Here is a 12,609-nt window from a genome sequence, read left to right as displayed (position 1 = left end):
CTGCTGTGGCTTGCCAGAAGCCCGGCTGTGAACCTGGGGCCTGAGGCTGCGCTAGCCAGCGAACTCCTTGGCAGGGACGTCTTGGCGGGGGACCCCTGCCTGGAAGGAGCGCTGTGCTCTGCGGAGCCCCTCCCTGCGGCGGGCCACCTGGGCCGCCCCAGACGCCATTGCTCACCCTTGGGTGTGTTTTTGCCATCCCTTTGCGGTGCTCTTACCTCTGCTCTCCTCCTCCCCAGGCTCCCCCGCACCTGCTGCGTACCAGGATCACCAAGCCCACCACGTACCACGAGTCCAAGCTGGCGGCGGCGGAGTACCAGGCCGCCAAGGCCCGCCTGTTCAGCGCTTTCATCAAGGCGGGCCTGGGCGCCTGGGTGGAGAAACCCACGGAGCAGGACCAGTTCTCCCTCACACCCTGACCTGGGCGGGCGCCGGGCACGGGTGCGGGGGCTGAGCACCTGCGTCGTCCTCCTGAACCTCACGTCTGGACTGGGACTGGCGCCCAGGCTGGGAAGGGCCTGGGCTGGGGAGCACTGGGCTTCCGCGGCGCCTGCCCGCGCCGGGGTGTGCTGCGGATGTGGGGTGCCGGGTATCTCACATCTGCCACTCACTTACCCTCTTGAGTTATCCAGTGACTGCTTCCAACCTCAGTTTACGTTAGAAATTGAGTTCTACTGAGTAGGGCTTCCTTAAGTGTAGGAAAATAGACATACCTTTGTGTGAATTCTTGAATAAATAATTTATTCAGAGCTAGGAATGTGGTTTATAAAATAAGAAGTAACTATGCCAGGTCACTTTATGCCACATTATTTTAATTGCAAAAAGGCATCTGTGTGTGGAGGAGGGCGAGGGGCCAGAGTTGGGGAGAAGAGCCCTGAAGAGATGGCCCCTGTCCACGCTCGCCTCTCCCCCCATGCAGACCTCACGGTTAGTTTCGCACAGTGTGTGGTACAGCCCTTGGGGCTCCCCAGCGTGATGTAGCGTGGCCGTGCGTGCACCGGGTCCCCAGCGGTGGCCCTGCTCCTGCAGGACCTGCTGCTGTGGCCACTTCTCGAAGCTTCCTACACCTGCTGGGATCAGATCGTGGAAACCTTTTCTCAGTTTACTACTAAATAATCCAAGAACAAAAACCTGTCCAGAGGTCCCGCAGTGGTCATTCCTTCGGGCGTTTTTTACAGTGCTGAAGCTTTTGCGGACTAGGAGGGCCAATGGGTGCTACAGGAGGGGGGCCGCGCACCTCTGCTCCTCCCTCGGGCTCCCCGCGTCTTACAGGATGGGAACGGTGTGGGTAGATGCTCGTTCTTGGGGCATGCCACCTATGGCATATTTTTTCAGTAATTCTTCCCAGCTTTAGCAAACGCAAGTGTGAAGAATAAGGAACATCCAGGCCAGAGCTAGCAAGAGGGCGCAGTGCTGGCACGGTGCAGGCCACGCGTCACCGTCAGGGCCGGGCAGCACCGGGTGCCGCTGGCATCAGGAATGGGAGACCAGGGTGCTGCTGGCACCCTGCGCCCAGGGCAGCCGGGGACAGACAAGCGGCCAGGCCGTCACTGCACCTGTTTAGAGACGTGCACGGGTGCCTTGCTTCCACTCAGGGTTAGAGAAGAGTCAGGGATGCTGTCTCCTTGGTTCTGGAAGTCATGCAGAAGGGCCCAGGGCCCAGGCAGGGCAGACGCAGACCACCCCACTCTACACAGCCACCCCAGGCACCGACAGCTGTGTTGTGGGCTTAGAGGCACCGGCAGGTGTGGGTGGCCTCCATCACTCCCCGACCCCACCGCATCCTGGAGGGGCACCCTTGCTTGGGGGGGTCACATGTGCCTCGTATGGGGGCCTGTCTGCCCTGGCTTCAGTGCCTGGGGTGGGGGGCTGTCCAGGCTAACTGGGGCTCAGAGGATTGAGCGCCCCTGCACCGGCCCTCTGCTGGCCAGGGGCTGGCTCCCTGGGTGTGGCCAGAGGGTGGTATCGGGCCTTGCGCCATGCTAGGGCCTTGCTGGGGGCGATACACGAGGTTTTCTTGCACCCCCCGAGGGGAAGGTCTGATGCTGCTGCTGCTGCGCGCCACACAGGCTCCTGCACACCCCAGAGGACCGAGCCTGTGGGCCTTACTCTTTAGGAATTGTATTTTTTCTAGTGGGAAATGGGAGATAGGCTTAGTTTTAAAAAGAATATGTGGGTTTGGGTTATAAAGTCCAGCAGAAATATATTCCATAAGCATTAAAAAACCATCCAGTGTGCCTGGCTCTTCCCTCTATGTGAGAATTTATGGACTGTGATGGTTCCCTCCCCTTCCCAGGGAGGCCAACCTCCCTGCCATGCGGGCTGGGACCCAGGAGCCTCCCCGGCTGGACTTGGCCTGGGCCCTGGGGCAGGGAGGGAGCAGCCTGGGCAGGGCCCCCCACCCTTGCTTTCAGAACAGGACGACTCAGCCCTCGCAGGCAGGAAAGAGAGGCGATTCCTGAGGTGGGGGATGTGCCCTCCAGGGCCACTGCGCACAGCCATGGTCCTTAATCTGGACATCACAGACTCACAAATTGGGCACAACCACGACCTTGATTTTTATTTTTTAGAAAAGTCCTGCATTTTGAGGACATTTTAACCGGTGGGGTGGGAGGGTCTGGGTTCTGTTTGGTAGCTAACCCTGAAGTATCAATTCCACAGAGACGCCGTCCCTTGGGCTGCGGAGGTGCGGCTCTGTCAGGAGGCTGGGGCTCACCTGAGGCCCGGGCGGGTGGCTGGCGTGGGCCCAGCTCCGCGGACTCGTGGCATCAGGAGGCCAGGCCTCCCAGCAAGGACGCCAAAGAACTGCAGTTTTGATGCCGAGTCTTAATCTCTGATCGTCCTATTTTGAGGGTTTGGTTTTGCTTTGTTTTGGGTAGTTAAAAGCACTTGTTCTGTGTTTAAGTGTGCCCGTTGACATCTCATAGGTGTTGCTTTCTCTGGAATGTGTTTTGTTCTTCAAGTTACTTACCTCCTGGCTCAGTTGTCTCCTCCTTCCCTGTGAATCCCCTGTTCCTCCTGGGACTTCAAGCAGGTGCACCAAGGCCGGGCGGCCACCATCAGCACCACACGCCAGACCTCGGGCTGGGTCAGCGGCGCTGGGAGAGCTGCGCATCCCCCTGCCCCGTAACTATGTAAATACCACACGGGGGGACCTTCCGCTTCTGACATGTAAACACCAGAAAAATGTCAGTTCCACCCAATCATAACTTTGGTCCAGCAAGAGAAATAAAATTAACTGACTTTTCACATCTGTTCAATTAAAGAACCTCTCAAAAGATTCCCTGATATCAACCCCAACCTATAGACGGACTGGGCAGGGACCGGTGTGCAGTGCGTGTGTCCTCGTCTCTGGCCTGGCGTGTGACGGTCTCCCTGACTCTCAGCTGGGTGCATGCTCTCTGAGGCTGCTGGGCTGCTCGGCCCATCCACACTGGAGCGCTGGGGTCGTGTGATGCCGGGGAACAGAAGTAGGGAAACCGCCGGCCTGTAGGGTCTGGCTGGATCGTGACTTTCAGCTGTCAGGGTCGCTGGCTTTTTCAGCTCCATGTGTGAATCCCTCCCCTGTCTGGCAGCACCATCTGCACTGTCTTGTTTTCTGTTTGGAGGGATGAGGACCAAGCCCAGAAGCACCTGTTTTGGCCACAGCGGAAGCTGATGGTGCGTAGGAACCGACCGGCATTCTCTGCACACGCGCGTGGGCTGCAGGCACAGTCATGGAGTGGACAGAATGAGCCGCTAAAGCTCTTTGCTTTTCCAGGCTTTGGGTTATATGCTTCTAATTGATTTTAGGATTTGGACACTTTATATGAATGTAACTCAGCCAAGAAACTTGTTGCTAAGATACAATCCTCAGTGTTCACTGTATGTATATTTATGTATATACCACATGTTACAACCTGCATGAATTCCTCTCACACTGAGACCAGCCGGAACTGAGCATGAGACGCTGTCATGTATAGACAAAGGATTCAAGATGTTCTCAATAAAAAAAAACACGAGGTTTCACTACTATAGCATTGCTGAGATTTTCTTTTCCCTCTTCTGTGTTTCTGTCCTCAGCTCCACTGACAAGTCTGGGATCAAAACCTATGTATTAGCCAGGCGCGGTGGCCCACACTTGTAATCCCAGCATTCGGGAGGCTGAGACCGGAGGATCGTGGTTCACGGCCAGCCTCAGCTACTTAGTGAGGCTCTTTGCAACTCAGGGAGACCCTGTTTCAAAATAAAGACTAAAAACTAGGTCTGGGGTGTAGCTCAGGTTCTATCCCCAGTACCACACAAAAAAAACCCCAAAACTATTTATTGATCGTGATTTGATGGACTTGGGTGGAGAAGTGCTGCCCACGAGCCACGGGTCTCACTCCATCTGGCCATGGCACCTGCCGCACGCGGCCCCAGTACTCAGTTCCCTATGGGTTCCTGCCCTCTGCGCCTCCTGGGGAGTTGTCGGCTCCACTCTGATGGACAGGGAGCCGTGGAGGAGATGCCACAGCGCCCCTTCTCCAGCCTGCAGTGGAATGATGACACTGGCCACATTGCTGGTCAGGGCGTGTGAAGGTCATGTGTCCAGGACACAGGAAAAACCTTGACCCTTAGCGCAACGACTGATGGACTAGAATGGGGTGTTCAGGACCAGTGAAACAATAGACACTAAATTGCAATGAAGAATTACATTTCAGTATTTGGGAAGGAAGTTCATAATAAGTTGGAAGTTGGCGCAAAGCAGGATCTGTATGTGGTGGTCTCAATGTGGGTGCACCACCTCCATGAGCGTGTGGGGGTGGGGGGGGAGGGCATCACATGGTCTGTGGATGATGGCACTCGTAGTAGTTTCAATTTGGTTTTCCTTTTCTAAACTTATTAATTTGGCTAATATTTCTATAATCAACTTAAAAAAACAAACTTAGAGCCGGGCATGGTGGCGCAAGTTTATAATCCCAGCACCTGGGAGGCTGAGACAGGAGGATCACACAGGTTCAAAGCCAGCCTCAGCTGCTTAGTGAGGCTCTCAGCAACTTAGTGAGACCCTGTTTCCAAATAAAGTATAAAATAGGTCTGGGAGTATAGCCCAAAGGTAGAAAAGCCCCTGGGCTCCACCCCCAGTACTACACACACACACACACACACACACACACACACACACACACACACACTGAAAAGTCCAAACTGCCATAGAAGAAGAAAGCAGCACTATTACAGATGGATAACTGTTTGGAACTGATTCAGTTGCAAAGATGTCTGACTTCTACATGAACTGAATGTGGCCCCTTATCTGCTTGTCTCTATAAAATGGAAGTCAACAACTGGCAAGTAGTTTCCAACGACCTCGTGAAGGCCAGCTGCCTCCTCTCCAGTCAGCTGCCTCCTCTCCTCCCGCCCTCCTACCAGTCAGCTGTCAGACGTGCCTCACTGCACGAGTCTCGTGGGCTATTTCTCCACTCATTTCTCTGACTTTCTGTAGATGAACTGAAAGCATTTAATACTACAAACACACATGACAGATGCTAGCTATTGGACTAATTCTTCACAGTACTCACCTTTCCTTTTCATAAGCACAAGGGCAACCTTGTCATGATGCTTAACAGAATTACTGAGGGAAGGCCTGAGGTGCTTGGCTAGTATGTAAGAGGCCTGGCTTCCACCCCAGGGCCTAAAAAAGAATAAGGAAATAAAAGAATTAGTGGTGGTTTTTATTTTTATTCATTTATTGCGGTACTGGGAACCGAACCCGGGGCATTCTACTTCCAAGCTATATCCCCAGCATGCTGTACTTTTTGTTTTTGGGAACAGTGTCTCTCTGGGTTGCTAAGAGTCTCACTAGAGTTCTGAGGCTTGCCTTGAACCTGTGATTCTCCTGTTTCAGCCCTCCAAGTACTGAGATTACACATGTGCACCACCACACTCTGCTTAAATTTATTTTTACTTAGTGTTAGCACCTGGGAGCAATAAAGACACAGACACAGTCTTTTATCATTCTCCTCACTATCATAGTCCATAACCTGAATATTTACCTGCATCTTTCATTAAGTTGTTACAAATTAAGTAAGACTCGTTTTAATGATATCAGAAACGGGGCCAGTTAGTTCTACTGGATCCACACGTTTGAAGTCCTCACTTTATTGCCTGTGGTAATTTATCTCACAAGATGGGTACTAGAATTCATTCTTCGGTGGTTTCCGTTTTAACATCCCTGGAAAAGCATGATAACAATTTTATTTCAATCGAAAAAGTAGGTCAGACTTTTTCCAGGAAAAAGTGTCTAATTTGGTTTCCTAGTTTGACAAGAAGGATTGGGTTACATGGAGGCATTTTCCATAAATAGAATGAACTAAATAAGTGACTTCAATGTTTCAATAAAAGTACATTTAACATAATGATATGCTGACAGCGTTTTGCTGGAAAAAAAACAAAACACTAAATTGGCCAAAAATAAAAACTCAACACATTGAAAAATGTTCTCACCCCTCAGAACATGCCAGGTTAAGCAAAGTTATAGAATCATGGATAAGTGATAGTCCCTTGATGAATGAAGACGAAGCTTCCCGGTAAACGTACCAGAGGCCGAGAACCACGGGGCGACACAGCCCGGGCAAACCAGTGCTTTCCAGTCCTCCGCTTTCAGAACACTTGAATGAAAAGCTAAAGAGCTGGCAGCTGATCGTTTTTAATTTTAGATCATTTTCCTTGGGGACTTTTACTTAAGAGGAGTTCGAAATACAATTGAAGGACATTGCTATAGCAACCTCCTGATCTCCAGATTCACGGGCATTTTCTAGCACTGACACCTAAGTAAGGAAGCTAGAAATAAAGCCGGGCCGAGCTCTCGCTCTGTGCTGGGAAAGGCCTCGCCCAGCTCGCTGGGAGGTGCAGGTTCAGGGAAGTTTGCTTTCAGTGTGGTAGCTGTCCATCAGTTTGCAGCCCTTTGAGTTGACAAACTGAATGGGAAGTGCTTGTGAAAATGACGCGGCACCTAGGAGATATTAACCGGCCCTTTGCTACGATACGTGTTTTAAAGTTGCTTCAGATAAGCTTGGTAGCGAAGTCGGCTGGGGGCACACTGTTTTATTGGAGGAGTGGGTCCAGGAAAGAGACCTCCGGGAGCCGGCCGTCCACGCGGGCGGGGGCGGAACTCAGTGCAGGCGGAACTCGGCGCAGGCAGGAGTGGTGCGGGCGGAAGTCATGCGCGTCGGAGGCGGAAGCGGAAGTGGAGGCGGCCATCTTGGTGCAGCCACTTGCAGCCGGCAGCCACGTGGGCCGGCTCCCTGTGAGCGTGGCTGTGTGCCCTGGCCCCCGCCCGTGTCTCACTCTCCAGGGGCTGCCCCAGGAGCCAGGACTAGGGGCCGGAGGTGGCCCGGTGACGGCAGCCGGGCCTGAGAGGTGCGCGGTGTCCAGGAGGTGGGGGGGGGGCAGCTGGAGAGGAAGTACAGAGTGGGGAAAGAGGTGGGGACGGGGTCCTGGAGTGAGGGAGCCGGCGCAGGGGGGGCTGCAAGGGCGGGGAGGGGGTACCAGGATAGGGGACAGGACAGGGAGGAGGGTAGGGCGGGGAGCGATGCTGTGGGCTACGTGGTAGGGGATGGGGCGCCAAGCATGGAGAGGGGGTACTGGGCAGGATAAAGGCTGGGCAAAGCCTGGCGTGGTGGCGCACACTTGTAATCCGAGGATTTGGGAGACTGAGACAGAAGGAGCGTAGGTTCGGCCAGCCTCAGCTCCTTAGTGAGGCCCTCTGCAACTTTGTGAAACCCTGTTTCAAAATGAAAGAAAAATGGGGCAGGATGTGTAACAATAAAGAAAAAAAAAGGGTAGGTCAAGTTTGTAGTAGCTACAGACATTGGCTATAAAGAAGGAATTCAAGGATTTTATTTTAAATATCGATATTTACATTAGACTAGAAAATGCATCTTTTGTTTAAAAGAAGCTTATAATTAAAAGATTTAGCTGCAAAGAATACGGGAGGGTTCAGGCTTCAAAGTCAGATTAATAGCCAGGTGTGTGTGGTGCACGCCGATAATCCCAGTACCTAGAAGGCTGAAACAAGAGAATTGCAGGTTCAAGGCCTGCCCCAGCATCTTACAGAGACCCTATTTCAATAAAAAATAAAATAGGGCTGGGGGTGTAGCTCAGAGGTAGAATACCCCTGAATTAAATCCCCAGTGCCCCTCCCCGTCCCCCCCACACACAGCAGAGTTAGGAACAAAAATGAAACCCTGTGAGGCCTCCTCTATGAGGACAAACCACACCTCCACCCCCACACCAGATCCTGGGGCGGACTCCAGCCAGCGCCAGGGTTCATCAGAGCGCAGGCAGGTGGCTGAATGTCTGCAGCTGTGGGGCTATTTCTGGGGCTGGTGAGTCCCCAGTTCTTGTCAGGCCAGGCCTCGCCTGCACACCTCCATCAGCCTCCTTCACATGGAGAACACGTTTATTCTCCGTGAAGCAAAAGCCCAGCAGTTGCCCTGGAGAATGAGGACAAGGGCTTATGGGGTGCGGGGATATTTTTAAGCCGAGTCAGATGAGAGCGACCTTCAAACTCTGTTTTTCTCCTTTGCCAGAACGAATCAGCTTAGCATGGATGTGTGGGTGTCCCGGTGAGATAGGGAATCCATCTCAGGCAGGGTTTACCTTTTATAAAGAAAGAAACCATTTCTTATTAGCTCATTGTTATTTATGCAAGAGCTTTCTTAAAAAACAAGTCAATGCATGCTAAGTAATCCTGTGCAGTAATTTTTTTTCAGAAAACCATTAGATTAAGTAGAAGATTCTTTCCTGGCAAATGTCAGATTTCTTGGTATTTAACTACTATAGAGATCCTGACTGTCGGTGGAATATCGTCACCTGCCAAGCAGAGAGCTGCCAGCCCGTCACTCATCCCTTCATCGTCTGTGGTCCGTGGGCAGCATATTTGGGGATCTGTGGTGGTTTCCTATCAGCCCTCATCACCTGCTGTCCATGAAAGGAGGGGAAGGCAATCTCTTTAGGCAGACTGACACATTGGCGTGGGCGCAGCTGATGCCTAGTGATGCGGAGGGTGACCCAGCCATCGATGACTAAAAGGACAGAGCTCCGTGCTGGAGTCCAGTGTGGCCACTCAACCTTGCTGTGCTGCTCCATGAAGCCGCTCCTACAGTGGAATTAGGGAAAATCTGTACGAGGGGCTGGGGAGTAAGAGGGCTCTGTTGAGAGCACCTCTGTGTAAGCCGACACACTTCTGTGCCCTGGAGAGAATGTGCTCTGGGTAATGAGCACCAAGTGAGCACAGACCCAGTGTGGCCAGCGGGCCTGGCAGGAGCCCTGAGGCCCATGTGTCCTCCAGCCCTGCAGCAGCCTCTCCCCCACCTCCTGGTGGTCCTGATAAGCTGAGTCCCTTGGGGCGAGCCCTGGCCCCAACAGGGAGGAGTGGGGTGGAGTCTTGGGAGCCACACAGGACACCCCTTCCCAGGAGGACAGCGGTACCACGACAGAAGCCCTGGTCCCAGGCCTGCCTGCTTCAGGCCTCCAGGAAGCTGCAGCACTTCTTGGCCTTGGGACAGTTTGGTGGAAAAAAGAGGCCATCTAGAGGGGCCCTGCGCTGGGTCTCCCTTGCAAAGGGGAGCGGGCAACAGTGGAAGGGCCTGTCAGAGGATCAGGGGACTTGGGGTCTCTGTGCCTCAGCCACTCTCCCCTGCAAAACAGTGCAGACCGCCCAGCCGCTTCTTACTTGGCTACCAGCAGGTCAGGATGGGACTCATGCTCCAGTCTTGGCTGAGGAGGGAGTTGGACTAAAGAGCTCGGGGAGAGCAGCGGTGGTCGTCAATTGGATGGGCAGCAGCTGAGCAGAGAGAACACTGAGGAGTTGCCTGCCCAGCTGAGCAAGGCTGTGCTGGCTTCTCTCTCAGCCCCCTCTTCACCCTGGTTAGACGCTGCTGGGAATCGGGAGGGCTCCCAGGGAAGACCACAGTATCCAAGGAGATCTCGAGTGCCCAGCAGAATGCAAACGGGCAGGGCCCCCTGTGGGACATGTGAAAGGAAGACAGAGCAGTGGATGAGAATAAAGGGCCCCAAATAGACAACACAGGCTGATCCGCTGGTCCTGATGCAGGAGCAGAAGTGGCACCACAGGGCAGGAGTCTTCAACAGATGGTGCCGGAGCCACTGGACGTCCACATGACGGTGAAGATGAATCTGCCTGAAAGCCACAGACCTGCCACAAGACTGACTCAGTGCAGACCACACACCTACACGTGAGACGCAGAGCCGTCAGACCGTCGAGGTGGTACAGGGGAAAAGCAGCCCTGGTATTGGCGGTGACTTTTAGATATGATGCCAAAGGCAGCAGCGTCCAAGAAGAAGCAGTGGGTCAGCTGGATTTCAGTGAAGGGAGAACAGCTGGGGACGGTGGAACGTGCCTGTATCCCAGTACTTGGGAGGCGGAGACAGGAGGATCGCAGGTTTGAGGCCAGTCTTAGCAACTTGGCAAGATCCAGTTTAAAAAAAATAAAGAAGTAGCCGGGCATGGTGGCACACGCTTGTAATCCCCGTGCTTGGGAGGCGGAGACAGGAGGCTCGCGCAGGTTCAAAGCCAGTGCGCTGGCTTAAGAGACCCAGTTTCCAAATATAAAAAAGTATAAAATTGGTCTGGGAGTGTAGCCCGGAGGTAGAAGGGCTTCCAGGAACCCCAGTACCACCAAAGAAGAAAGAAAGAAAGAAGTAAAGGACTGGGGATAGAAGTTCTCTGGGTTCAACCTTCAGTGCAAAAATTTTTTTAAAGGTTCTCTTTGAAAGACTGGCAAGAGAAATATAAGCTGTGGATTGGAAGAAAATATTGAGAAAAGAAACACCTGATAAAGGATTATCCAAACAAGCAAAGAATTCTTAACACTCCATAATAAAATGAACTATCTGGTTTAAAATGGGCAAGAAATCTAACAAACTACCAGAGAAGATATGCAGATGGCAGAGAAGCCTGTCAAAAGATGCTCCACGTTAAAGGTTGTCTGGGCAGTGCAGACAAGGACAGCAGGAGTGCCAGGACACGCTTACAGATGGGCCAGCATTCTGAACTGTGGTATTCTGATGAGCACGTGGGGCAGCAGGGACTGCTGCTTGCCTGGGGGAGGACAGGCAGCACGGCTCCTTGGTAAGACCGGTCAGCAGTTTTGCGACGGACCAGCTCGGCGGGAGCAACGGGACCGTTGGAAAGGGGGTCTTGGAAGGTGGGGCAAGGATTTGGCTTAGTTCTGCAGCGGCTTTTTCTGCAGCGATTTCTCCCCCTTATCAAATAAAACTCCTTCAAGTCCCTGTTCATGGCACTAAATGTGGAGATTTCTCTCCGGAACTTGGGAGGGAAAAACCTGAAAATGACTGACCCGGACAATTGCTTCTCATGCAACTGACAAAATTTATTTTCCAAAATCAAGACTCTTATACCCTTCTCCAGTGAAATTCCTAGTAGAAAAGTGTTAACACCAAAGAACAATGGTGAAGGACATGTAAACAAGACAAAAGGAAGACCTGTAACATCACTGGTCTTGTGATTAAGATTAGCCTGGATCTTGTGATTAAGGCCAGCTCCTTGGCCTTGCAGATGGGTGGCCTCAGAGGGTAAATTCCAGAAAGGACAGGAGTCACACCCAGAGTTTTTGGAGAATTTGACCTTTAGAGTCTCCTTTAACTCTTTCGGAACTTTCCGTTCCTTAGGCTTTGTCCACGTCCTCCTCTGTCTAGTAACTTCTTTGAGCTGGACGGGGACGAAGTTGGCCCCAGCTTTAGGGTAACATTCATGCATGTAGTTGGCATGGAATCAGATGGGTCCGTGCCGTGTACGTCTATGACGATCCAAAGGGCCTCGATAGATGTCTGTCAGGTCCTGTCTGTAACACCATCTCATGTCTGAAAGCTTCAAGCCTATGAGACAACACTCACAATACATTTTAGCAGACAGGGCCCAAAAAGCAACATGACAAGAAGACACAGGCGAGTTGATTCCTGTAACTGTTCTCTGATAAATATCATTGCAGACTTCGGAGTCTTTAGATTTAATTGTCAGATGTACTCCTCGACCCTCTACTATCCATAGTACACTCCTGCCGCTAAGCACTTTCCTCTTGGGAATACACAAGCGGTAGGCTTATTAGAAACCTACTCCTCTTAATAATCCATCTTAGTATGCAAATAAACATACCACAAACATTCTGCAACTTGCTTTAGCCCTCTGATTTTTATCCTGGTCCTTTCTTTCCCATTTGGGACAATCTTAGGATAAACTTTACTTAATACAAAATGCTTTCTCATTCTCACAAGATTTCCTTTCTTTATAACCATCAAAACTTTATACCTGTATACTTATTATATCTGTTTTTTGTTCTGACATACTTATTCTTTAGCCAGGTGGTGCCTCCTTGTCTCCAGACAGTGCATGTACTAAGTGCAAGGGTCAAGAATCTACCTGGCCCTCAGCTCTGTTGTATTGGGCAGTATTGGTTGCTCATCAACTAGAGTGCTTTGAAGCCGCACACAAAGTTTACCTTTCCTATATCCAGGCCGGATCCCAGAGGAGAGGAGGTAAACAGAGGCACCGGTGCCTTTCTTGTAGTTTTAGGGCTAATGGCTTCAGTTGACTCTTAAGGCTTTTAC

General features: G+C 51.9%; 1 protein-coding gene across 2 annotated transcripts in view; it reads left to right on the top strand.

Annotated features, from left to right (window-relative positions):
• ADARB1 (adenosine deaminase RNA specific B1) overlaps positions 1 to 416 on the top strand; it is a gene marked incomplete at both ends in the record, with an annotated part of 63,552 nt that extends 63,136 nt beyond the window's left edge. For both annotated transcript variants that reach the window (XM_080696207.1, XM_080696206.1), the window contains one exon: positions 237 to 416. In XM_080696207.1, coding sequence (XP_080552333.1) covers positions 237 to 416 — 180 coding nt within the window. The remainder of the gene's footprint in view (positions 1 to 236) is intronic.
• Positions 417 to 12,609: the final 12,193 nt, after the last annotated feature.

Source organism: Muscardinus avellanarius, assembly GCF_963383645.1.
Source record: "Muscardinus avellanarius genome assembly, chromosome: 5".
Taxonomy (NCBI): Eukaryota; Metazoa; Chordata; class Mammalia; order Rodentia; family Gliridae; genus Muscardinus; species Muscardinus avellanarius.
The sequence above is the reverse complement of the archived record's forward strand: the minus strand, read 5'-3'. Positions and strand labels throughout refer to the sequence as shown.